At 32.6% G+C, this 27727-nt stretch overlaps 3 protein-coding genes across 3 annotated transcripts; all 3 read left to right on the top strand.

Moving 5' to 3' along the window:
* Positions 1–799: 799 nt before the first annotated feature.
* On the top strand, positions 800–12345 carry LOC108975251 (kinesin-like protein Klp98A). The gene is made up of 14 exons (XM_018943604.1): positions 800–1675; positions 3920–4143; positions 6803–7116; positions 7569–7738; positions 7806–8226; positions 8286–8522; positions 8590–9102; positions 9185–9358; positions 9946–10068; positions 10264–10377; positions 10443–10627; positions 10704–11551; positions 11633–11808; positions 11876–12345. Exons 1-14 carry the CDS (start codon positions 1515–1517, stop codon positions 12116–12118), a joined length of 3903 nt encoding a protein of 1300 aa, XP_018799149.1. The 5' UTR covers positions 800–1514; the 3' UTR covers positions 12119–12345.
* Positions 12346–16394: 4049 nt separating this feature from the next.
* LOC108975221 (putative gustatory receptor 98b) lies at positions 16395–18634 on the top strand. Its single transcript, XM_018943568.1, has 4 exons — positions 16395–17317; positions 17391–17467; positions 18308–18466; positions 18536–18634. The coding sequence occupies exons 1-4, from the start codon at positions 16444–16446 to the stop codon at positions 18632–18634; spliced, it is 1209 nt and encodes a 402-aa protein (XP_018799113.1). The 5' UTR covers positions 16395–16443.
* Positions 18635–19817: 1183 nt separating this feature from the next.
* On the top strand, positions 19818–22080 carry LOC108975220 (putative gustatory receptor 98b). The gene is made up of 3 exons (XM_018943567.1): positions 19818–19967; positions 20124–20709; positions 22076–22080. The coding sequence occupies exons 1-3, from the start codon at positions 19818–19820 to the stop codon at positions 22078–22080; spliced, it is 741 nt and encodes a 246-aa protein (XP_018799112.1).
* The last annotated feature ends 5647 nt before the right edge of the window (positions 22081–27727 follow it).

Raw genomic sequence — 27727 nt, 5'->3', positions numbered from 1 at the left:
TGTATATATATAAACAAATGAAATATTAAAGTGGTACACGTTTTAAGAAGTATACAAATAATTTACAACATTCAAATTTTAAAATTTCGGCTTTCAATCTTTAAAGATACTCTTTGTTTTGGGTCAGCTTTTAAAAAGTACTGTATTATTCATTACCACTCGGTGGACTGTAAGTTCTGTCAATAGCGACTTCCGAGCCCTATTTATGCAAATCCTAAAACCATCAGTGGTTTTGAGGATCGTTAGCGGGAGGTTGAGATTTTTGACTTAAATAAATGCGTAATATCTCAAGAAAGTTGTGTTTTAATTTTAAGTCGACCTTTACAAAATTGACGAATTTTTTCTTATACTCCCTGCGTTATCTCATCAAAGCGATTGTCTACCGATATATTTTCGATTTTTTGATTCAGAGCCGCGTTGTGATCCCCTGGAAGGGCCGTGCAATTCAACTTTTCTTTTATTACAATAACTCAGTGACATTTCGATTCTTTATTCTTCAAATATTATATAATATAGTATTGGTATTTTTTAAAAAAGAGATTTTACTAGTTCATTAAAAAATAGTAAAAATAGATATTGTTTTACAAGAATTAACCCTACTCTCCCATAGTATTTCTCTGAGGAAGAAAAGAAATACTAAATATTCAATAGTATAAGCTAATGGCAACTCTAGTGTACATATGAAGTCAACAAATGTAAAAACAGCACACAACGGAACGAAGCAAAAACCAAAACAAAAACGAAAAGTTGAGTAGACAAGTAGAAATATAAAGAGATAAAAAGCAAATTGGCGTTTATAATATCAGCTAAGTTTGTTTCCGAAATGAATCCAAAGAGGCGGAGGAGCCGACGGAATGAATCATTTGTACAACGCGAATGTTGGGAACTTTAGAGCATAGTCATCGTGTATGCCTTCGCGACTGAATCGTCAGTTAATTTTTTGGGTGGCGGTAAACGCCAGTGTATTGCGGAGTAACGTGGCTTGCATTAAATAAAATTTTAACTTATTTTTCTACTAGCTTCTTTTGTGTTGCTTAATTATGTAGAATGTGATTTGCTAATATTGAAATATTTTGCTAAATTATTTAGTGCGGTTTAAATCGATTTTTTTTAAGAAATATAGAATCTGTGAAAAATGCCTATAGTTGGAGCACACGAAGGAGGGGTAGACCAAGAGAATCAAAATATGAGAAAAGAAACCAAAATATATTTAAAACATATAAGGAACAAGTGTAAAAAAGTTTTGTTTAAAACAATAAGCATATAAATAAAAAACAAATGATCACAATTGTATAATGCTTACGAATATTCATATAGAGATTGTTACAATTACCATTATTATTACCGGAATTGACAAAATAAGAAAATAATTATGTAAATTGATTTAAAGTTAATGCAAACCCAAGTTTTGCAAACCCATTTCACCGTCCTTCCTTAAAAAACTACTGTGCCTTTAAAACGGAAAATTCACCTAAATATTACCCAAATTTTGTTAAGCTGCGTTCAAAGACTTTATGAAAAATTTGTATAGTTATTTTTTTACTCTTAACTATACGTATTCCGCAACAACTCRGAGAAGTGTAAACTTGTTTGGGAAACCGAATCGTCTACAACAAAACAACTCAAAGATGTCGTCACTAAAGGTTGCTGTTCGTGTTCGCCCCTTTAACGCGCGGTACGTACCTTCATTTCCATATTTGCATAGCTAGCTAGTATGTATGTGCTAATTTTTATACGTAGTTACAATTATAACTTGCAATGGTTATTAAAAAAATTATTAAATATAGAGGTTATAATTAGGTAACGCATTACTAAAAGAGAAACATGCCCAATGCACACCTATGCCAAACAAATCTGCAAATGCTAATTAAGTATACTTTATTTATTTGTCTTCACGTATTCAGGTTTGTATACACAAAGATCTTTAAGCTAAAAGCATACGTAGGAACATTGTATGTTTTTTTAATAAAATWTGATAGAAAAAATTGTGTTGAAGCTTACAGATTCATACTATTAGTAATAGTTATAATATAACTTGTCCGTAATAAGCACTAAATTCTTTAAAACTATTAATTAAAATATATTTCTACAAATTTGAAAAAAAAAACTATGCGAATTTTTAACTTAGAATTGTATAGCGATATTTCCGCCTTTCATGTTGTTGTTGTTGTAACGGCAGAAATTCTGCCGAGTTGACAGTCCTTGACCGGATAAAAATCCGGATCCGTTCCGGTTTTCGTAGACCCGACTGTCGTGGGAACGGTTCCGCCTTCATCTACATGTATGGCATGATAAAGTTATATTAACGTTGTATGTTCTCATTTGAAAAAGTATTTTGTACCAGCTTAGTTTATTTAGGTTATCATGTCTTTCTGAACTTTTAATGTATTTTATTTGATTGAAATATTTATTAACGTATTGTTGATGTAAGATCTCAACTTTATCATCTAATGTTATCTCCATATTTTATAAACTGAGGAATACGGGTTTAAAATAAAAACAAATTACATACAAATGTAAATAGAACTTTTAGTTATAGATGGTGTTGCTGAGCTAATAGATTTTTCAGATGTTAGTAAATTCGGTTTGCTTTAGTTTACGAAACACTCACTGGCACCTATAGACCCTTTGGTTCGGACAGGTTATATGGACCGGGATTTAAAATTCCRGCAAAAATATGAATTCAGATTATCAGAATCGATTTGAAAATATTTTATAATTCTTCATGAAAATAATAATGAAGTTTTCTATTCCAATATTTTGTTCACAAATTATTTATACCTTGAGTAGTGTATATGTATTAAATCCCGCAATTTGGAACACAAAGACAAATACTTCGGAAGTTTATACATATATTAGTAGGAGATCCCAACATAGTACGACCATCACCCATCGTATTACGGGATGAAAATAATTTTTATATAAAACTTATTACATTAAAATATTAATTTCGAGGAGGTTGACTGGAAATTGTGATGCTAAGTGTAATTAATAAATAATTAAAAAAAGATTTTTTTTAAACATTATCCGCACTCTCTTACGCAATAAACTGTAGACTAATCGAAAGTATATAGCTTATAGAATATGCAAATATGGTTCTTCTTTTTCCCGGTGCAATTATTAGGCAGGCAGGTAGAATAGTATTATTTGAGGCAGGTACATAGAGGTAAATTGACAATAGTGATTTGCAACTATCCACTTACGCCATAAACCTTATATCAAAATAAAGATAATTTTATTGCGAGTATAATGACATAAGGTKGGCTGCGAGAAATTAGTGCTGAATCCCGGTTGTCGATTTTTAAAATCTTTCGATTATTCTGCAGTTTATTTCGTGAGTACGTGTAATGTTTAAAAAAAATCTTTTTTAAAYTATTTGTTAATTACACTTAGCATCCCAATTTCAGTCAACCTCCTCGAAATTAATATTTTAATGTAATAAGTTTTATATAAAAACTATTTTCATCCCGTAATACGATGGATGATGGTCGTACTATGGTGGGATCTCCTACTATATATAGATTTAGCCATGGTCGCTTTGATATACCATATATAAGAGCTAGTCCCCCGTTTTAGAGCTATCGAACTAAGATTATTCACACACACAGCAATCTTTCCTAGGAAGTGCTCCTTTGTCAGAGCTTTTTTATAATATTTTATTCAATTATAAATGCATCAGTGAAGGGTGTTATAACTTTGGTGCAGCCGAAGTTAGCGAGTTATCTTGTATTTACCTAAATTTCTCAATCGATGAAAAATTAAATTAAATATCATGAAGTACTTAAAGTTTTTTAGATTACTAATAGCGAAAACGTTTGTTTATATGTTTGTACGTGAAACGATTTTAAAGTGAAAGATATGTAAAATATAATTTAAGCTATTGCATAGATTTAATACAAGTTATCATGTTTAATTATAGTGAAAACGATATGGATGCTCAGCTCATTGTGCAAATGGATGGTAAGAAAACACGCCTCTTGAAACCAAAATTGCAATCCATACGCGACGTTGGACGCGATAATCATCATGACTTCACATTTGACTACTCTTACTGGTCATTTGATGAGCATGACAGTCACTTTGCAACGCAAGAGGAGGTTTACAACGATCTGGGTACAGATGTCATCGACTGTGCTTACGAAGGTGAGTAAAACAAATGTTGAACATAGAAAGGAGCAGTGATTTATATTTTAATTGCATAACTATGTGAAAAGAATAACAATGTAACGCAGCGAAGAGTCACACGCTGCACGTACGCTGTGAAATTCAACCAGTGTGCTTATGAATATTAGAAAAAATGGCAACAAAATGTAAAAGTTATTTGTAGTCGTCGTTTGTACACAATACACATATGTACACAAACTGTAATCAAAAATGTTATTGGGATTTTAATGAAAACTTAATAAATAATAAATGGAATATTTAATAAAATATGTTTTTATAACGACTGTTGAAAATAAGGCCTAACACCAACATCATAATTATGAAATACGGATTGCAGAAAATTGGTTTGGAAATTTAATTTCCGAATTTAAGAAACACCCTCTCAACCTTTCTCCCAATTAACTAATTGTGAAAGTTTCAAATTTTATTAAGTGGAGTATTCACACAACGCTAGATGGATGCTCTGCAATATTAAAAATGCTGGGCTCTATATAAATGTGTATGTTTGTATATTTATAGCTACACAAGCATTAAGTCATTCACAAACACATTTTTTATTAATTTGGGTATCTATAATATTGCATTGATTATTATTATTTTTTTTTTTTTTACTTTTTATTCTACTTCTAAAACCTCTCATAATTTAAAATTTGCTGATCGTGTAAATTTCGTAGCACCACAATGACAATGGGGAGAWACTCTCTCTCTGATGAGATCATACTATCATTAACAACAGCGTGATTGAGTTTTTCGTGAATATAGCCGTCATTCAAAATAGAATAACCATTCCATATGAGACTAGATGAGAAATTAAGATAATATATAAAATATATAGAGATATTTAAGAAAAAACTGGAATAAATGTAGTCATCGTAACCATTTTGTCGGCATTATACCTTGTTAGAGCATTCTAATATAAAAAGACAAATAAGTAGGGTAATGAACTTGTTACTATTATTAACAAACAATCGTGGTAAAAGAAGAATAAAAATTTCTTGTTCTTGAATTACCTGAATATAAAAAAGCGTGTGACTTGAAAATGTTTGCGCTTTTCATTTCATGAAGAACAAAGCAAATTGGTTATGGGCCATTTAACTGTATGCATACATATATTCTTTTTAGGTAGACATTGCTGAAAATTGTTTTAATATTTTTTTAATCAAAATTATTAAATATATAATTGAACGAGCATGCCCTTTAGTGCAAGAAAATAGTCATATATTCAAAATAGGTAGCGTTTTTTAACAACTACCAACTGCCATCCCACACTATTTTCTACTCCTATTACAACAAAAATATTACACAAAGAACATAGTCGCTAATTTAAACCTGTGATTTAAACTAAGTAGCAATGATTTGATAACTATAGTTACTTTTTAAAACAGTTAATTTTAAGGACCAAAAAATTGTCAGAAAAAAGTGTAAATTATATAATATATATAAACAAAGAACTATACAATGTTAGACATGCCGGTGTGTGAAAAGGATCTTTCATCATCTAGTGTCCTTCCGAATTAGGAAGTTATTTTTAATAACAGATTCAAAGGATTTCCAAAACACTCATTATAAAAACGTTTCGGAAATTGGCTATTAGACTCAAAGGGAATATTTGGAAATTTGTCATTTATATAATTTATACATATAGTTGGCTCTTATTATCTTGTAATTTAGGTAACGTTTTTAGCTTTCTTGTAATATAAAGTCTCYACATATAGTGGGCTACAAATAATGCATTCAAAATACAATCAATTTTGTAATGCCGAATATTTTATTTAAAAATAGTTTCAAATAACAAAAATTAAAACTTTAATCCTAAAAACAGTTTAATCTCAAGTTTATGATAAATAAAAAATTATTTTAGAATTTTAATTTTGGTTACATCTTCAAAAGGAATGCTTAATTAAAAAAAAATTAAACTTTTTGTCTTATTTGCATTTTATTACTCTTAATTTTATTTTTTCAGTTAGAGATATGCCAATATTTTCCCTTTTAATTGCAGTTTTTGAGATGAAAAATAATTTTTATTTATTATGTATTCTACTTTTTGATTAAAAATATTTAACCAATTTTTAATTTTGACTTTGCGGTTAAAGAATTAATTTTCAGTTTTTAATTGAGATTTTAAGCTTTGAAAAATGAATTTTTTAATTAGAAAATTCGCAACCTTGCTAATAAGTATATTTAAGTGGCACACGATTTGCTATTATGTATACAGATGCACGTACATAGCTTATTACATTCATTACAATATTTGGCTATGCGAAAAAGCTGTGCGTGTTGGATTCAGTGCGTTGTTTTAAACACCGCCATGCTTCCGCACTTTCGCTGGCCCACTTGAAGCTGATATTGTAAATAATCTAACTATAAGTATATACATATGTATGTTATGTATAAACATATGTACAAATTTGTATGGTACATGGTACTTACAAATGTAAGACTTGAGTGTAAAGCAAATACGCATGCGCAATTTGAGGTAGAGATTTTACGGTACGCGATGTGATTGCAATTTTTGTTAACCTACATACGTATGCATTAAATTGAGCCCAAAAACTGTATAATTTTAAATATGTGTATATCTAAATACCAATTGTTTTTTTTCACATTTTTCCTAATTTTCATGTACTAAATTTTACAGGCTATAATGCATGCGTTTTCGCTTATGGTCAAACTGGCTCGGGAAAAACATTCACCATGATGGGTACGCCAGACAATCCTGGATTGATACCACGTATATGTCAAGAGYTATTTGCACGCATGCGTGTTGGTCAAGAGTCGGGTACAGGCTATAAGACTCATGCCAGTTATTTGGAAATTTACAATGAACGTGTGAAGGATTTACTGGGCCCACAAAGTGCTGGGCACGGATTGCGTGTTCGTGAGCATCGCACATTGGGACCATACGTTGAAAATCTYTCCCAACACGCCGTTTCAAATTTTGAGGAAATTCAGGTACATTACATTACTTATATACATATGTATATAATTCTTCTTATATTTCGTATAAGTCTGTAGCGTTCATAACAAATGATAAAGTTAAAAATAAATTATAAAAATTTAAATTGGAAAGTCTAGGCTCATAAAATTAGTTTTTCAATTTAATCCATAATATTAAGGTTTGAAATTTTTAATCCCAACTACTATTATAAAATTAAAAATTAGATTTTAAATTTTACATCCCAAAACCAGAATTAAAATTGAAAATTGATTTCTTAATATCAATATTACAATTAAAATTTGAAAAATTTGTTTTTATTAAAATTTTTTGAGTTGCAAAATCCGCAACTCCGAGTATAATAGAGTTTTATATCCATTAAAATTTGAATTGCAACAAATTATATTTTAATACCAATATCTTTAAAAATCATTATTAATCATATAAAGCATTATTATTGTTCTATCAGGAATGCATTGCGCGCGGTAATATTCAGCGTACCACTGCCAGTACAAATATGAATGATACGAGTAGTCGCAGCCATGCCATTTTCACTATAACTTTCGTACAAGCCGTTTTTATGAATGACATGCCGAGTGAAACTGTTTCCAAAATCCATTTGGTAGACTTGGCAGGCAGGTAAGTTTTGACAGTTTGGTAACTAACACCTTTATATATTTTCAAATACACATTTCCATATTTTTAGTGAACGTGCGAATGCCACTGGCGCTACTGGTCAACGTCTTAAAGAGGGTGCACACATTAATAAGTCCTTAGTGACATTGGGTAGTGTAATATCTGCCTTAGCCGAACAAACGAGTACCACAACAGTCGCGCTAGCGAGTAGTCCTGCACAAACAAAACGAGTTCTCTACATTCCCTACCGTGATTCCATACTCACATGGCTTTTAAAAGATAGTTTAGGTGGTAATAGTAAAACCATTATGATAGCTGCACTCTCGCCGGCCGACTGTAACTACAGTGAAACGCTAAGCACATTGCGCTATGCTAATCGGGCGAAGAATATCATCAACAAGCCTACCATTAACGAAGATACTAATGTAAAATTGATACGCGAATTGCGAGAAGAGATCAGCAAACTCAAGTCTATGCTGAATGGAGACATTGTGAGTATTAACTAACAGCACAGTTTAAATTTTCCTTATCTAAAAACTATACCTATTAGAATACTGTACAGCCTTCGTTGAAAGTCCTGGAGGATTTGCAAAAGAAGGAAGCTCAAGAAAAGGTTTTGACCGAAGAATGGACTGAAAAGTGGAAGGAAGCCCAATCAATTTTGCAAGAGCAGAAAAGTTTGGGTCTCCGAAAGTCCGGTCTCGGCGTCGTTTTAGACTCGGAAATGCCACATCTGATCGGCATACATAACGATGTCACCACCGGTGTAACCTTATACAGCTTAAAAGTATTTATTTGTACAAAATATATTCATTAGTCTATATATTTTGGTAATATATTTGCATTCTTTGTAGGAGGGTGAAACACTAATCGGTACTAATGATTCAGAAACTCCACAAGATATAGAGTTAATTGGGGATGGTATATGTGCACAACATTGTAGAATTGTATTGCAAGAGGGTATTGTAACATTGCATCCGTGTCCTGGTTCACAATGTTGGCTCAATGCGCACCTCATCGATGAGCCAACCCATATTTCACAAGGCGACATTATCTTGCTAGGTCGAACTAATATTTTTCGTTTCAACAATCCAGCAGAAGCGGCAAAGTTGCGTAAAGATTTGAGTCGCTCACAACTCGACATGTCGCGACTGTCTTTGATTACGTCATCTCGTGAGAATTTGCTTACCTCCAGCTTTTATTCGGAAGAAGACTCGATGAGCGGTAGCATGAATGCGTCACCATTTAAACGCCCCGAACGCCAATACTACCCAACCAAACCGATGTCGCGCGATGATCCAGAATTACAAGATGAAAATCGCAAAATACTCGATACCATMGAGAATGCCTTAAAACAGTTGAATATAGTAAGTATGGGCAATAAAAATRGAGTATATTTAAAAATTCCTTTATCAATTTGTATTAAAACAAATTCAATAATTTTAACAGGAGCGCGTGCAGATGCATGACCAATATAAGGCGAAAGTGCGAAAACTGACCGATGAGCTGAGGCGCTTAGAAACTGAAGAAATGGACAAATTAGAGATATTGTGTTGTCAGGAGCAGGAACTGCTTGCCAGAAAAGATATGCTGCTGTGGGAGAAAAATAATGAAAAAGTGCAGGTACGAAAATAATTGGGTTGGAGRGTAATTCTTAGGAAGAACTGTTGTGTTATTATCTACCCTCATTTAAATTACAACGCGAGGGAGAAGTGAAAGTTATTGGTATATTTAATCAAAACACGTAATATGTTTTCCTACGGCATTTGTGATTTTGATTTTTAGGTTATTATTCTCATTATATTTTTTTTTGTTAAAAGTTGCGACTTTTTTAGTTAAGAATTCGAAAATTGTAAACATTTAATTTGTAATCCAAAAATCAGAGTTAAAAATTGATATGACTTCTATAATTTTAAGGCTATTTTCTCAATATCTGGTTTTTCTTCTGATGTTTTTTATTATTATTTGTTTTTTAATTTAATCCGGTATTTGAGGATTACAAAATAAAAAAATYTTAATTTAATTAATATTAATTAATTCGCCGTCTTAGGAGGTGGTTGATTTATTGAGTTTAATTTGTTAGTTTTATTTGTATAAAAAATCCAAATATACATTTAAAATTTTGAGGTATTATTTAATTTATTTTCGATTACCTTTATATTTTTTATTTATTTATTTACTTTATAATTTATTTAACTTTTTCGTTGTAGATTGATATTGTCTGTAGACAAATTTCAGCATTTCAAACGCAGCTTGATTCAAAGAAACGAGATTTTTCCGAGTATGTTGCAAAAGAGTTGCAGGAGTTGCAAGACTGTGGCAAATTAGACGAGGTTTGTGCTCTAAAAAAATTTAAACGCTAGTGATATGGTTTAAATTATTAGAGAACATTTTAAAAAACAACTTAAATTTAAAATAAAAAAAATAAATTATTAGAGAACATTTTAAAAAACAACTTAAATTTGAACGCGTATATAAAATATTTTTATTTTTTTGAAATCAGTAAACAACTATTAATTTATTTCTAGATTGGTATGAAAATAGAAGAGTTCACTCCACTCTCGGATCAATTATTACTGCAAGTTGCTGACTCTCTAGACTTATTCGCATCACAATTTATTAAGGACACAGTTAAAAGAAATGTAAGTCCAACACCGGCACATTCTTGTATGCTGAGAAACCACTTATACTGTTTGGTTGTTTACAGAATGACGAAATTCGAAAATTAGACGAAAAAATCATGGAAAAAGAGTGTATTCTGAATGAGAGTACAAAGAAAATTGCTCAAGTAGATGAAAAAATTTTACAAATACAACTACAATTAGAAAAATTGCAGACTGAACGACATGAAAATGAAAGCAACTCGGAGGCTATGCGGCAGAAAAAGCTCGAGTAATTTGAAAATATGTTCTTAAAAAATCGAAATGACTTACTTAACAAATTCATTTTACCTTTTTCTTATTAACAGAATGAATTTAAATTTGACGAAAACKAGTTCCACAAACACTGATGACTCGAATATAGCTAGTGATACCTATCATACAGCTCAATCAAATATTTCAGTTAATTCGCCAACGATTGTCGACGATCAGATTAGCCCACTAAGCACTCTCTCTGCGACATCAACAGATTTAGATGATGCAAGCATCACAGAGAGAGGCATGTCTTCAAGTGTATCAATTATAAGCAACCCATCTGACAGTAGAGACATGGGCAATAACAATTTAACGCAAAATGCAGCGTCTCCAAAAGCGCAAATGAGCGATAGCGGTGTATATTTGGATTCAGTGAGAACGACTCAACAGCAACAGCAGTATTACAATGGTTTCGTTACCAGTAGAGCCAAAGATAATAACAATAGACTTGGCGAAGAATCTGGCTTAAACGAGAGTGATTTAACGACCGCAAATTCTACATTCAATGGTACTGCTGTACGTATATCTGATGAGGATAGCGCATCATGTTCGTCATGTGAAATGGGCCGCAACTCGGATGTGCCACGACCATATTGCTCTATGCATGCGCTTAGGCGCAAAATTGCCAACCAGAAAGCCTTAATTATGAAGAATCTCGAAATRAATGTGAGCAAGTCGCAACTAGATGAACAGATTGTGGAACTGCAGGAATTGCAACGCAGACTTATTGCGATGGAAAAGGAGTTGCTGGAATCGCCAGGTGATGCTGAGAATGATCAGTGTGGTACATACTTTCAACGTGATAATGACATGAGCTACGAGTTAAGAGCGAATGATTGTATGGAAGAGTCCTCCTATGTGCCCAGCATGACACGCTCTTGCCCTTCAATGAGAGATTTCCGTAAGTAGAGTCCAAAAAGTTGAGCTTTATTTCATGCTAATTACGCTAAGGTAAATTTGATGTATTTTACACTTTTTGCAGCCGAAACAGAACACTTCATTACAATTCCGAGCTTTGTGATACGAGGCGCCGGTAAGCAAACTCATTATGAATATGAAGTGCGAATCGCGCTCCCTGATGGTAAGCTAAACATCTTGCGACGCTACAGCCGCTTCAGAGAATTACACTTGAGTATGAAGCATTGCTATGGAGCAAAAGTAAGTATAACGATAATAAATATAAATGCTGTAATTCAAATATTATAATTCTTTATGKATATGGTAGATCAGCGCCCTACCTTTTCCAAGACGCGAGATTTTCTCATCCAACAGTGAATCGGTGGCTAAGCATCGAAGACGATTACTCGAACTGTATTTGCGACGTTTGTTTGTAGTCTGCACGAAAATTCCGCAATGTCCTATTTATGAGGGACCCGGCGGGCCGGGCCTCACCCGTGCTACACTGTCTCAGCTGTCACCTTTTTTCAAGAAAGGTTTGTTCGAGAACGGCAAGCACGGGACGGGATAATAGTTACTCTACTGCTAAATTATATCCTGCCTATAGTATGCCTTTTAATTTATTTTTACTATTTGTTAAGTTATGTTTACTTTGAAAGATAGTTATACGTATGTCACAATCGAACTTTGATATCTAAACTAAAGTGTTCCTCATTTTCATACTTACGCATATTTACTTTTTTCCTTAATGAAATTGTGATGCATGTATTTTTGAAAATTTGCAGGTTTAAAAATGGAAATCAAAAATCAACAAATTTACAATGTATGCCAATTTGTTTTTACTTTAGTAGAATATTATATAAGTAAGAATTGTATTTGTTAACATTTTGTTTAAAACTTGATTAAGAAAACGGAGCAATAAAAAGCGAACATCATGAAATAACTCCAAAACAAATTGCTGTATATTCATATCCTTTTTGTGAAAAACAAAAACATTGCAACTCAGCAACAGAATATGCCTTATGGGTCAAATACATTACGCCAATATCTGCAAAGCCGTCCTTAATTGCTGCGGTACCTGATAAGGGTGTAATATATTGAGATCCTTGTAAATTTGAAAATTGAAAAAGACTTTCAGTAATACGTTTAAAGAAAAAGATTTTTGCGCAATAAACGAGTGAAATTAAACAATAATTTGTACATATTTATGCATACATATTTTATAAGATTATAACCCCAAAAAACTGTGATTAATCTATCGATATTACGGCGAAAAAGAAAATGTGTAAAAAACAGTGCAATTACATATGAATATTTGCAGAGAGCATGTACATTTAGTTAGAAAAGTTGCAAAAATGTATTACAAAAACTTGCAAGCACATAATTCCACTAAAATAGATATTAAACTTTACTTAAAACGTTTATTGTCTTTAAAATTTTCTACACAAAAATATTCATAATTTTAACACATACTATGAAATAAAGTAAAATATCTATTCACATTAAAAGGTTAGGCAGAAAGGATTTAGCAGTAGAGTAAATAATACTATTAGTTAATAATATTAGAATAATAGTTAATAAAATCTACATATGTATGAATTTAGATACCAGTAATTATAGTGTACATACAGGCAATTAGATATAAATTGATTGAAAAGATTATGTAAAATAATGTATAAATGTTGGCAAACGATTTGAAAGTAGCTTGAAAACTACAAAAAATATTTTTTTCTTATATGTACAAAATTAAATATGCTCATTACAACATTAGTCTTTCGCTTATGCTTTCGTATTAAACGGTGATTTAAATATGAGAGAAGTTAATAATTTGTAAATAAAATTACTTTCAAAACATACTCCTACAACTGAACTTCCCTAACTCGAATCAGTTTTATGTTTATTCACATAAAACATGTATTCTGTAATAATACAATATTTTTTGCTTCTAATCCGTTCAGTGYTTTGTAGTGATCGTCAGTTGTATTAATATTCGTATTTAAATCGGAATTTAAAATTACAAAGAAATACGTCACATCATGTTGGGATGACGGTTACATAATTTCTTTTTCCGACTCCTCATCGTTTTCCATGGGACTAAGAGTCATATTCGTCGGCTCTGAAGTATTCGGTTATACAATATCGTCAGTTATAAAGCCCGCTGAGCAAAGCTCATTTTCCCCCCCAATATCATCTGTAATAGGAACATTTAAAGGGATAAATACGCGCGGCACTACCTATGCAATTGTTTACAAAGTAAGATTCCCCCAAAAAATTCGACTTACCATAGAGTTCGATTTATGTAAAGAAATTTGTATGACGTTTGACTTCTAAACACTCATGCCAATTCAGGAGTTTGAGTAATGGAAGCTCGAGTTACGGAAGTTCAACTATATTTTTATTTAAAAATAAAACCAAAATTGTGTGTCTTGCATTCGAAGAAGTAAGAATAATTATTGTATTACAACCTACTTAGCAGTACAATTCAATSAAACTTCCATCTACCAGTGCAAACTTGTTACATTTCATTAGAAATTAAAATGTGTATTAAACTTATGACATCTGTTCCATTAGATACTTGTGTATAGTTAAACTTATTGCTTAACAGTTGGATCAAATATATRTCTGTATAGAGTAAAGAAAACGTATGTATGTACGCAAATACAAATGTACAACTAAATAAATACACACAAAATAGCGTTATTACACACACATATATGCTCCAAGGTATGTAAATATGTGTGGATAAGCAATGTATAGTATGTAGCAGAGTTCATTAGTTGCGGCATGATTTCAAGCGTCAAATGAGTTAAACCATATAAAGTTGATCACTTTTTGTAGCATTCCTGTCATTAAAACCATTTTGAGGTGTAAAAAAATCGATATCTCGTGGATTTTGAATTGTGGCAAATTTTAGTTCAAAAAAAAAATAATAATAATAATACTAACAACGCCTATATTCAGCTTTCAATGTTTAAGACCTTGAATCGAAAATCATTCTTTTGGTATTTGAAAGTTAATGAGCTCTGGGATAGGTACTAGGGGGGTTCTTATTATGTATTTATTAATTATATATCATTAATTCCATTATACATTTTGTTAATTATTTAAAGTAAAAAAAAAAATCACAGGTGATTGCCCGGAATTTGTTTTTCGTTGAGACAATTGAACCCAACCAACTTTAATTATTCATTATGTCAATTATTATATAGCTTATATACATATGTATAATTAAATGCAGAGAAAAAAGAGCTCCCCTAACACATACATTCATATTAATGTTCAGGCATTACTTTGCAATCAACAATAATTATATTTAGCAAAAATAAAAATAATATAAATAAAAACTTTGATATAAAAGCAAGAAAAATTAAAAATGTTCTATTATTACTTATAAGGTTCGTATTTACATACTCGTGAGCAGCATATCAGTGCACACTTTGCTCATACTCATATGTTTGCTTTAAAATTTTTTTTATTGCTCATAATTTATTTGCCAGCATTTCAATTATAACTTCAATATAATGCTCTTGCTCATATACGTGTTTAATTTTTGAAAAAAAAAATATGATGGCGCTTGCCTCTATTGTAGAAAAATATCCAATTCAGAGAAAAATTTTCCAACTTGTCGGTCGTGTAACACCAAGGATGGCAAGATCAAAAAAACAAAAATAAATTTCGAGTATACTGAAGTCCCTTCTCGAATTACAATTAATTGAGGAGTGAAAAATCATTTCAAAGATATTCTTGAAGTTATGTCAAGAGACTAGACGTAGGTCCAGAAAAATTCGATCGTTATGCCAAAACCATGGCGAAACTTACATAGACTTGCATGACTGGTAAACAATGTTTCCTACTGTGCATAAAGTTTTAATGCACAGTGCATTTGGACAACTATTATAATAAGCAGCCGAGACTATAAATAAATACTTCCAAGAGTGGAGAGTGACAGATATGGCCTAAATAGGATATTATTAACATTGACCCACTTAGTAAATAGATAATCGAACAATGGGAAAGCAATTTTCTCTGGAGACAATAAAGTTTTTGTTACCGAGTTAAAGACTTGTGACATCAAGTACTGAATAAAAATCCGAATTATTTCTCTTGAGTTAAAAAACAAATAAACAAGCGTTTTTATTATATTTTATACTATTGTAATACTCGTTCGTATGTACAGTACATATGTATTTTAAAATTTTAACTATTTTTCTCGTTTTATAAATAAATTTAGTTTATTTCATCAGTGAAGGTTCAGTAGGTTATAAAAACTAAGTTATGTCGTATTAATGAAGAGCTCTAGAAAGCTCAACTAACTCCAGTTCGCGAATACTGCATGCTTATATACATACATATGTGAGAGCCATAAAAATAGAATTATATGAAATATGACATCGGATTAATTGGTTGTTCAATTTGCAAAACGCATTTATCATTAATTTGCATACAAATATACTTTCATAAGTAAATACACTTAATGTAAATGCATGCATGTGTGGAGATAACAAATTGTCATACATGTCGTATGAGTAACTATAAATGCGGTTTTAGGATATCAGATGAATTGTAGGAATACCAAATGCAGAGAACACAGCGAATTTAGCTAGAAATATTTGAGAATACAGGATAAAAACTAGTTTTATATACTCTTATGTAACATTCATCATAAGATTATTGCTGAAGAATTTTCCCTCTGCAGAAGGTAATCTAAAACCACAAAGTGAAAGTTTTACAGAAGAAAGTTCATAATTAATACCCATTAAAGAAGGATAATCTTTGCAAAGGTAAATAAAAAGTGATTTTTTGTATGATTGGTTTTCAAAATAGAGATTTTTTAAGAGCTATTGTAACTTAGTTTATTTTCAGTACAATTTTGTTGATAATTTTTACGTGGGGCTGATGAAATTTTCCGAGTCAACTTTAATTGCCGTTATTGCGCCGTACTTATGGATGTTTTCATTATTTGCTGTTGTGATGCCGCCAAATTATATACTTCGTGCGGCTCCAACAAATCGCCACTGGATTTTGTATATTATTCGCACAGTTTTCGTACTTTATATGCTAGCGCAATTTGTGATCAGCTTTTGGGTCGCTTATACTTATAATGTGCTGCTCAGTGGTTTTTTGATGCGCAACTCATTGGATATTATGACTTGTGTATTAAGTATTGGCATTAATGTCGTACAGCTAGTAGTGCAAATAACAGTATATGTACAAGCGTTAACTAAATACACTTTATTACGCGACGTCCTCAATGACATTGTCCAATTAGAATCGGATATACGAAAACACTTAACGACCGATTGTTCATTGGCATCTTTTCGCTGGCGTTTGGGGCTTCGTGTTGGCATTTGGTTCGTGGTGGTTTCGACTTTTGTACCTTACCTGAGCTATATGCTTTACACTCAATATTTTCATCCAATTAAGCGTGGAATTATTGTTTTTTTCGGAACAATAATCCATTTCAAAGGAGTTGAGTATTGTATTAGTGTACAAACGATACAGGAGCTCTTACAACTGGTGCAGCAGCAGTTGGTACATTTGAGACGAGAGCTGGTGCGCTGTGAAAGAGTGGAGCTGCGTCTTAGTTTATATGATGACTTGCAAACGAATCAGAAACTTCTGGGGCGGGTTTGGAATCTTCTCAATCAAACTGAACGCTATTTTTTCATTCCAATGCTTATGCTTTTTTTCATCAATGGATTCGCTATAATACAAGCTATACATTGGGCTTACATCAATTTTGAGCGTGATAACTTGAATTTGCGTTTATGTAAGTGTTATTATCGATGTGTAAACTCATCTTCTTTGAACCCATTATTTACAATAATTTTATACATATTTAGATCGCATAATATACACCGTCATGATAATTCTGGCTTTACTCATACCCTGCTATCTGAGTCAGTGCTGCATTGATGAGGTATGTATTTAGTTCATTCACAAATATACGTATATATAACTTTTCTCCTTTAAAATAATAATCTAACGTAAACAAGCTCTTTACTTTGAATTTAAACCGTGTCTTAATCCTTTGCATTCAACTTTTTATCTTCTAAGCAAGAAAATAATACTGAACACAGGACACTATAATACAAAATTCGGAACTCTACAAAAAAGACCTTTAGGATTTTCCATAAAAATATTCACTTAAAAATTATACGTAGTTAAAGTTATGCATTAAATGGACAAATGGGTAGAACATTCATACAAGTACCTTATAAATTCTATGTTGCTTATACGCCACGGAGTACTACTTTGGAGATAAAGAACTTAGTTCAAAAGATCAAAAAGCCACATGTTAAATACGATTGATTCGTACACATGTTTAGTACGAATAATGACCTGGGTCAAAAATTGCATTCACCTTGGCGTGAAATTCGGTGGAGTGGTAAAAATTATAATAGTAATCAACCTAATCTCCAATTTATTACAAGAATTTGAAATAATGATTTCGATACTTGATAAACAAATATGAGTAATTTCATTAAAATAATTTCAATGAAAGGAGAAGCTGCACGAGAAAGCGCTTGAATACTATAGTAACAAACACTCCAATTCGAAAAGGTTTAATCAAGTAAGATTTAACAGAACACGAGATCTAAAACTAATTTAAGCTTTTTATAGAAAATTGTTTATCTCAATTTATACTTGAAAATAACTACAGACTATCCTTTTTGGATCTCAATTTAGAAGCAATTCTTACTTATTTCAGTTTATGCTTTGTTGAAATCGTRTCATTTATCTTAAATTAATTTTACAGTACAATCGTTTCGGCACAATTCTGCATAAATTGAAGACCATGGGCATTGACGAACAACTCAATATGCGTTTACAGGAGTATTCACTTCAATTGATGCATCAAAAGATGCTCTTCACCTGTGGTGGCTTCTTTGACATAAACTTAAAAAATTTTGGGGCGGTGAGCAAATAAGTATGAATGCGAAATTCTCGATTCATTAAACAAATTTATCTCTTTATAATTATTTAGATAAGTCTAACAATCACGACTTATATTGTTATACTAATTCAATTTAAATTACAAGCAGAAACTGAGAAGAAATCGAATAGCGGAATTCGTTTTGAATAAAATGATTATTTTAAATAATTGATTGTCTAATTGTAGCTTATATATACATGTATACCATGTAAAAAGCACTAGCTTGAAATAAAATAAATGCAAACCGAAAGAAATTTAATGTAAAAGTTGAATTAAACTAATTCTTTACTATAATCACGCCTTTACTAGKGCCAAAAGTACTTATATTTTTAGATACATATGTAATTTTAGTGGATTTGGAGCTTTCGGCACCATCTGGTTTGATAGGATTTCTAAATGTAGCAATCGGATTGTTTCCATTTACGCTGACAATCCCCCATTGAGGCGGAACTGACTCATATCTCCATCTGTTTTCTTAAAAAAAAATATTTACCATATCACTTTTGTTTTATGATCCAAGATAGCAAATTAATTCCAATAATTTACTTAAAAGWATTTAAATGATTTATCAGTCCATTTCATACACCCACAAAATGATCCGCAGAGAATAGTAGCTTTGTTTATCAAACGGTTGTTTATAACATGTAAAAAATAGCGTCCAATCTTCTTGCAGGTAGTATTTAATGTATCTGACTTATTTAGTTATTGACTAATCGTGCTTTTAGTAGATTTTAACAGTACCCTTATGTAGGAAGTGAACGGGGTGCTCAGCCCAATTCACGAATATACGTGGTCAAGTAGTTTCTGTTCTTGCGTCAATTTGATCTTGTAAAGATGTTTAATAATTTCGGCTCGTTGTTGGATCGTATATCTTTCCACGATGAAATGGTCAATCTTCCAAAGGGGCGGGGAAAAATATGGCGTCATTTGCTGTCTCCATCGGTTTACTTTTGTAGCTGCTGGACTGCTTTACTATACATAATGACTTATTACTCTAGTTGACTTTCGAATATGTCGAACCGCACCGGTTAATAACTAAGATTATTGCGGGAAATTAACTGGACATTTTTTGTTGACAAGTTATGAAATCATTCCAGATCTTGATTCAGAATTCATATATTTTATAATAAACTATGGTAGACACAGGATAAAATATCCACGCCTTTAATCGTGATTACAATAACATTCGGCCACACCCGACAGTAGTTTACCTTACTTGTTAATTTATATTTATTTAGAATTAATGTGACATATTTCAATTACTTTGATGACTTCGTTCGGTTTCCTTTACATTGTCTTTATTAAGCAATAGTTCTTACAACGACGTGCACAAATGGACAACTTGTATCCTGTGATATTTTCGGAATCAATATTAGTCGTCACCATTAGACCCTATCTTTGGGTACTCACGTTTTTTGCAAATTTGTCACCGCCTTATTACATATTACGCAAGACTTCAACAAATCGTCAATTGTTGTTGTTGGTAACGCGTATTATTTTCGCATTATATATACTATTACAAGTGGCTATTATTTTTTGGATTGCATATAAAAACARATACTTTCTTATCCATTATGTGAGAAGAAACTCCCTGGACAGCAAAACTTGTATTATGACCACTGGCATCATTATCGTGCAGATTACCGTGCAACTAGTGATTTTTACTCAAGCATTGACTGGACACCAATTACTGCGTAGCATACTCATCAATGTTGTGCATCTGGAATCGGATATACGAAAACACTGTGCAGCCGAGTATTCGTTATGTGCCATCCGTTGGCGTTTATTCTTACGTATAGGTATTTGGATTCTAGTAACATGCACTTTCGAAGTGTATGTAAGTTATAAAATGTTTCCTGAAAAATACACACCCCTTATTTACACGCTCTCAATATTTGGCGTTGCGTTAATTAAAATGAAAGGAATTGAATATTGTATTAGTGTGCAAATGATAAAGGAGCTGTTACACCTGGTACAGCAACAGCTGATACATTTGAAACGAGAACTTGTGCGCTGCGATAGAATGGAGCTGCGTTGTTATTTAYTTGCTGAATTGCAAGCAAATCAAAATCTGCTCGCCCGTGTCTGGGATCTACTAAATCAAGTGGAGCGATATTTCTGCATTCCACTATGCATGCTATTCTTCTACAATGGATATTTAATCATACAAACCATACATTGGGGCTACATTAATTTTGAGCTTGATGATTTGAAGCTTCGCTTATGTAAGTTTTTCGGTATTATTAGTTATGTGTGTTGTATATAATATTTTGCAATTGAAACATTATGTATGCACATATAAGAGACAAAATTTATGCTTTGAGGGTACTTTCACTCCCCATTGGATATGTAGATTAGAACGTATATAGAAGCCACAGGACAACCGTATGAAACTGAGAGATATAGGGTGAATTTTGACATACATATAACTCATAAAAATAACGTCAAATATATAAAATTTAAATATATATATAGACATATATAGCGAAATTTGAATTGTCTGAAATTAACTAATTCCGAAAACATAATTTTTACTTGAGTCGAAATCTAGAAGTTAAAATTTTTTGTAAAAGTGAGGTTAATGTCCAGTTGATCATCATAATTAGAGCTGTTTCTTCCAAAATCAGAGGTAATTTGAAGATGATTCGGAAAACCGCTGGAACAGTGGAAACACTTAAATTAATTTTTATACTCTTGCAAGTAGTTGCTACAGAATATTATAGTTTTGTTCACCTAACGGTTGTATGTATTACGTATAACGTATTAGATATTGGAATATATATATGATATATAATACATAGTATTAAATGTGATCAGAATGACGAGAAAAGTTGAAATCCGGTTGACTGTCTGTCTCTCCGTCCATCGTTTCGTGCAAGCAGTAGTTGAGTAAAAATTGACATACATATGTATATTGATGAAACTTGATACAAGGTGAGTTCCAAAGTAAACACGACTTTTTGAATCTAGCGCCCTCTGGTGGCGCCATCTATATGTCGACTGCGTTAGAATCTGCTATCTTTATCGATTGATATCAATATGTTTGTATTATCTGTGCGTAAATGAGCTTCGAATAAAAAGCCCACATTAAATTTTGTTTAAAAATCGGTAACACTTTTACCGAACCGTTTCAATAGATGAACCAAGTTTATGGCGATGATTGCCTATCCCGTAGTAGAGTTCACAAGTGGTTTCAACGTTTTCAAAGTGGTCGTGAGGACATAAATGACGATCAATATGTGGGCCAATCAAAATTCGTGATCACCGGATTTCGTAGATGGGCGTAATCGGACCATTGCCACGCCCACAAATCGCCATTAACCGAAAACATATAAACTGCCATAACTAAGCACCAAATTAAGATATGAAGCTGTATTTTTATACAGAGGATCGCAGTAGCAAAGGGCAGCAGTGGGGATCATTTTTTGAAAAGGTGGGCGGCACCTCGGCACCCGACCAACCGATTCGACAAAATTTAGTACATGCTCACATTTTTATGTCATATTGTGAAAATGAACGAAATCGGAAAACACTCATTCCTATGTGTGCAAATTGATATCTCAAAAACTCTACCAGTTTAAATCATTTCAGCATAGTACACTAATCTCCGATGTGGCAAACCCAGTTCCRGGCAAAATTAGTTGTATTCTCAAACAATAATAACGTCTAACACATTAATCTACTTCATATTCAAAGTACAGCGCTGCTCCCTATTGTATATGTATGTTTGCGATCTGATGGAATATTTGTACATTTACTAATTAATTCTCAAATATACATGCAAACGTACATAAAAAGCTGTATTTGAATGAAGATATATGTAAACTTATATCTGAGATAACCTGGCCACAAACCAATCATGATAATAAATAAACATATTATTTGTTTAACATTGGCAAATATTAGTAAAAAGGTACRCTTGTGGCTATTCAAAGTTAACCGTTACAGTTATTATTGAGTAAAGGTAACTCCAAGTTCACACAAGTGAATTATGCGTCCAGTGAAATGTGCCGAATCAGCGTTAATTGCCGTTATTACTCCTTATTTATGGACATTTTCATTATTCGCTGTTCTGATGCCACCATTTATGATACTGCGCAGGACACCCTCCGATAGGGCTGGATTTTGTATAATTTTCGCAGTATATATACTGTTTCAATTGTCCGCAAGCGTCTGCGTGGAATATTTTAACAGTGCGATTATCAGAAGTTTTGTGTACACAAACTCTACGGATAGTATGACTTATATTTTGAGTCTTGGCATCAATATCGTACAACTCATAGTACAAACAGTGATCTATACTCAAGCATTAACCGGATACCAACAACTTCGGAGCATACTAGACAGCGTAAACCAGCTAGAATCAGATATACGACAGCATTGTGCAGTCGTGCCTACGTTATGTTCTATGCGTTGTCGTTTTCATCTACGTATAGCCGTTTGGTTACTGATAGTTTGTGTTTTTCTTGCACCACTGACTTACACTCTCGCTACGACTAAGTTAACAACACTTTCTAAATTCATTATTGTATATTGCTTTATATTGATCCAAATGAAAGGAGTTGAATATTGTGTTAGTGTACAAATGATACAGGAGCTGTTACACCTGGTGCAGCAACAGCTGATACATTTGAAACGAGAACTTGYGCGCTGCGATAGAATGGAGCTGCGTTGTTATTTAYTTGCTGAATTGCAAGCAAATCAAAAACTGCTCGCCCGTGTCTGGGATCTACTAAACCAAGTCGAGCGATATTTTTGCATTCCACTATGCATGCTATTCTTTTACAATGGATTTTTAATGACGCAAACCACACATTGGGGCTACATTCAATTTGAGCTTGATGATTTCAAGCTGCGTATATGTAAGTTTCTTCAATGTATTTATAGATGTATGGGATATATGAGAAACCCCTTAATTTAAATTTGTAAACGATAAGTATATATCTAATTTTCATAAAAATCATAAAAATTCACCAGCCATTCGAAGCCGGCTWAGGGCTCATTCTTCTCACAATTGCTCAATAACTGCCACCATTTTTTCGTTCTAAAATCACTTTAACAAGCATTAATTTCTATGTGCATGCATCTGTATATGTGGATTGTTTATAAAAATAACATATAATTGGCTTACACTTTTTCAGGTCGCATTAGCTATATTGTCTTGTTGATAACTTCGTTGTTTATACCCTGTTACCGGAGTCAATGCTGCATTGATGAGGTAATGTTAAACTCCTATAACTTTTTTCATAAAATAATAAGTACACTCTGGGTCTGCTAAATTACTTTTTGCTACTCTTTGCAGTACAATCGTTTCGGCACAATGTTACATAAATTGAAAACCGTTGGGATCGACGAACAACTCAATATGCGAATACAGGAATATTCGCTTCAATTGATGCACCAAAAGATGCTCTTCACGTGTGGTGGTCTGTTCGATATAAATCTGAAGAATTTTGGAGCGGTGAGAAAATAAGTACAAAGAATAATAAATATTTCTAAAACTCGTTTTCTTCTCATAATAATTTAGACTATCTTAACGATTGCCACATATATTGTTATACTAATTCAATTCAAATTACAAGCTGAAACGGGAAAGAAATCGAGAATTGAAGCGCGAATTGAATAAAACTAACAAAAACGCACAACCTTTATCGCAAATGGAATTGCTTTATTATTTTCTGTATCAAAATTTGTAGAAAAGCCGTAAATAAATAGTTCTAACGGTCTGAGAWGACACCATCTTGGTGTTCTCTCAGTAAATTCATTGATTGATGCGATGTGTGGGAAGTGGCGCTGTCTTGTTGAAACCCATWAGTCGGTTATCTGTCATTATCAAAATATGAACCGATGATTCCACCGGCCCACAAACAGCACTAAACCGTTGTTTTTTCTGGATCAAATGGCAGCTATAAAATCTCTTCAGGTTGCTCTTCGTTCCAAATGCTTTTGATGAAAACGTCAGATATTCTTGAAACTTTTCAAGAGCCCATAGAGCGATCGATCAATTTAAAATCCCTAGTTAAAGTGCGCCAAGTTTTTCCATGCGTCAGTCCGATTCTTCATACACTTCGTGTACACTTTCAGCTACGGCTGCTGTTTTCTTCACTGCATGTTGGACGTGGTCTATTTGGTCGAATATTATCCAATCATGAATGCGGGGTCTCAAGATGGCTATTGAAAAAAGAATTTGTACTTGGATCACCCGTTATAAAGTACGTATATAAATGAACGTGTGACGAGCTGAGTCGATTTATTTCCGTTTATCTATGTATATAAAAGCAAACTAGTATCGTAAGTTTTTGAGACGTCAATGTAAAATTTTATACACTTCTTTTTCCCCAAAAAGCTGCTCATTTATCAAAAGTGCCGATATCGGACCATTATAGCATATAGCTGTCATATGTACTGACCGATAAAATCATATTCTTGTATGGAAATTTTTTTTAATTTGATAAGACTATTTACCAACATATACTTAGTATAGTTTGGGTCGAACCCCTATAGCATATAGCTGTCATTCAAACTATTCCATGAAAATTGAGAAGGTAATGCCTTCGGTGCAGATAAAGTTAATATTTTTCATTTTTTATTTAAAACTTGTTTTATAAATTTCTTTTACCATTTTTTCTTTATTTTAAAATATCTAGGGCTCAAATCGTAAAAACGTGAGGTTGAAAATATGTATTTAAATTTACTATGCAGTAATATAGCTATTACATTCCATACGATAATCAATTCCCTTGTAAACATACAACATACATACATATGTATGTATGGTATATGTGGAAATTGGAATACGTGGCATATAAGTAACATTTAATGCAATTTAAAATGGCAAATTTATCTCAGATCGATTTTGTAAAGATTGATCAAATAAGCGTTTTGTAATAATTTAATTTGAAAATGGCAATTTTTCCTATTTCATATTCATACAATATTTTCGCAACCATGGAATACAGTTATTATTGAGTGTTAATAGCTGTGAACTCATAGAAGCCAGGTACAAAATGCGTCCAGTGAAATTTGCCGAATCGGCGTTACTAACCGTTATTACACCTTACTTTTGGACATTATCATTATTCGCCGTCGTGATGCCACCATTTTTGATTTTACGTAGGACATCATCCGATCGCCTTTGGTTGTTCAATCTATTTCGATTTATTTTCGCAGTATACACATTACTTCAATTGACTGTTGGTTTTTCGATAGAGCATATAAAGAATATCGTGGTTAGTAAATTTGTTTGGGAAAACTCTTTGGACGACATGACTCGTATTTTAACCATTAGCCTCAACCTCATGCAAATCATGGTGCAAATAGTGCTCTATACTCAAGCATTAACTGGGCACCAACAACTACGCAGCATACTCACAAAAGTAGCGCAAATAGAATCGGATATACGAAAACACCATACAATCGTGTGTTCGTTGTGTACCATTCGTTGGCGGTTTTGTCTACGTATCGGAATTTGGTGGCTCGTAGTTTTCGTCTTCCTACTGCAATTGAATTATGCGCTCTCTGACCACAACCTGGCACCGCGTTTTCGTTGGATCAATGTGGTGTTCAGTATGTTATCACAAATTAAAGTCGTAGAATATTGTGTTTGTGTGCTATTGATACAGGAGTTGCTACATTTGGTCTATCAACAGCTGGTGCATTTGAGACGAGAACTGGTGCTTTGTGAAAGCGTTGACTTGCGTTTTAATTTATATGTGGAATTGCAAACTAATCAACAGCTATTGGCGCGTATCTGGCAGCTATTGAGCGAAGTAGAGAGGTATTTTTGTATTCCTATGTCTTTGGTGTTCTTCCATCACGGATTTACTATAACACAAACTATACTTTGGGGTTACACCAACTTGGAATATGAGGATTTTAATTTGCGTTTATGTACGTTTAGTAAAACTCTAAATACACCTAATTCCATATACAATTATAATTAAATTTCATGATTTTAGGTCGTACTGCCTTTACCATTATGATTATTGCTAGCTTGTTTATACCTTGCTACTTGAGTCAATGCTGCATTGATGAGGTAAGATTGTTACTATGTCCTTTAAGAATTAATACGAGTATGTCGAAACGATTAAGGTAACAGGTGAAATGTTTGGGGGCTTTTGAGTTGTTCGAGGTTGTTTTGGTTAATATTTCGGTATGTCCACACTAGACTTGTACCAAAAGATCTGCATAATCCTGACTTTGTAGCCAAACACGAAACGAGAATCATCGCTCACGCACCGCATTCGTGACTTTTTATTTTTGAAAATGAAAATTCAACGCGCCATGAATCCATTGACCCAAAATAAAAAAATACATGCCTTTTGACATACGGAGATCAAACTTCATACGAACATAAATCCCATCAGAATTTTTTTTTATCAATTCGGTTTGCGCGTTCAGTTAAAAYGGACCAATCCGTTTCATTGTTGATCTTCAGGTAATATAACAATATTTCCTTTCCTTTTATGCTAGTATAACCGATTTGGCACTTTACTACACAAACTGAAAACGGTGGGAATCGACGTAAATCTGAGTATGCGTTTACAGGAGTATTCGTTCCAACTTATGCATCAACAAATGATCTTCACTTGCGGTGGTCTATTCGATATAAACTTGAAGAACTTTGGAACGGTGAGCTTATATGTTTAATATATATAAAATGTTTTATATACGGTTTTATAATTGATTAGATAATCCTGACGATTACAATTTACGTCGTTATATTTATTCAGTTCAAACTACAAGCGGTAAAGGAAAGGAAAATCCAGCAAGGAAACTAGTTTTGTTCAAATTTCTATTGAACCATTAATTGTTACTTCTAAGTACTAATTTTGTACATGACCGTACAATAATAATATTAATAACTTAGTTTAGACTACTTTTTTGTTGCAGTTTATATTAGTTTACATATAACAACGTGGGTATCGTTATGCATGTGAAAGAAATTTAAAAATTTTTGATTGGATCACAATATATTAAGGATTGATATGGAATGGAGATAATTATGCAATTAAGAAAATTATTACATCCATATATATATGGGTAAAGAGAGTTAGTCAGCACACATTCGTTTTCTTTCGGTGTTATAGTGTGCTATTAAACCCGATATTTGACATGGCGCAATCCGAGCTGACGATATTCCAAGTATCGCTGCAACTTTTCCAGCGTATAATGGTTATAATGGGAATGATACCGTATTCAAATTACTGTAGCAGCAAACCAGCAATGTCTTGTCGAAAGAGT

This window comes from Bactrocera latifrons, unplaced genomic scaffold (genome assembly GCF_001853355.1).
Source record: "Bactrocera latifrons isolate USDA-ARS-PBARC rearing strain unplaced genomic scaffold, ASM185335v1 scaffold_63, whole genome shotgun sequence".
Taxonomy (NCBI): domain Eukaryota; kingdom Metazoa; phylum Arthropoda; class Insecta; order Diptera; family Tephritidae; genus Bactrocera; species Bactrocera latifrons.
Note: the sequence above shows the minus strand (reverse complement) of the source record. Positions and strands in the feature narration are given on the sequence as shown.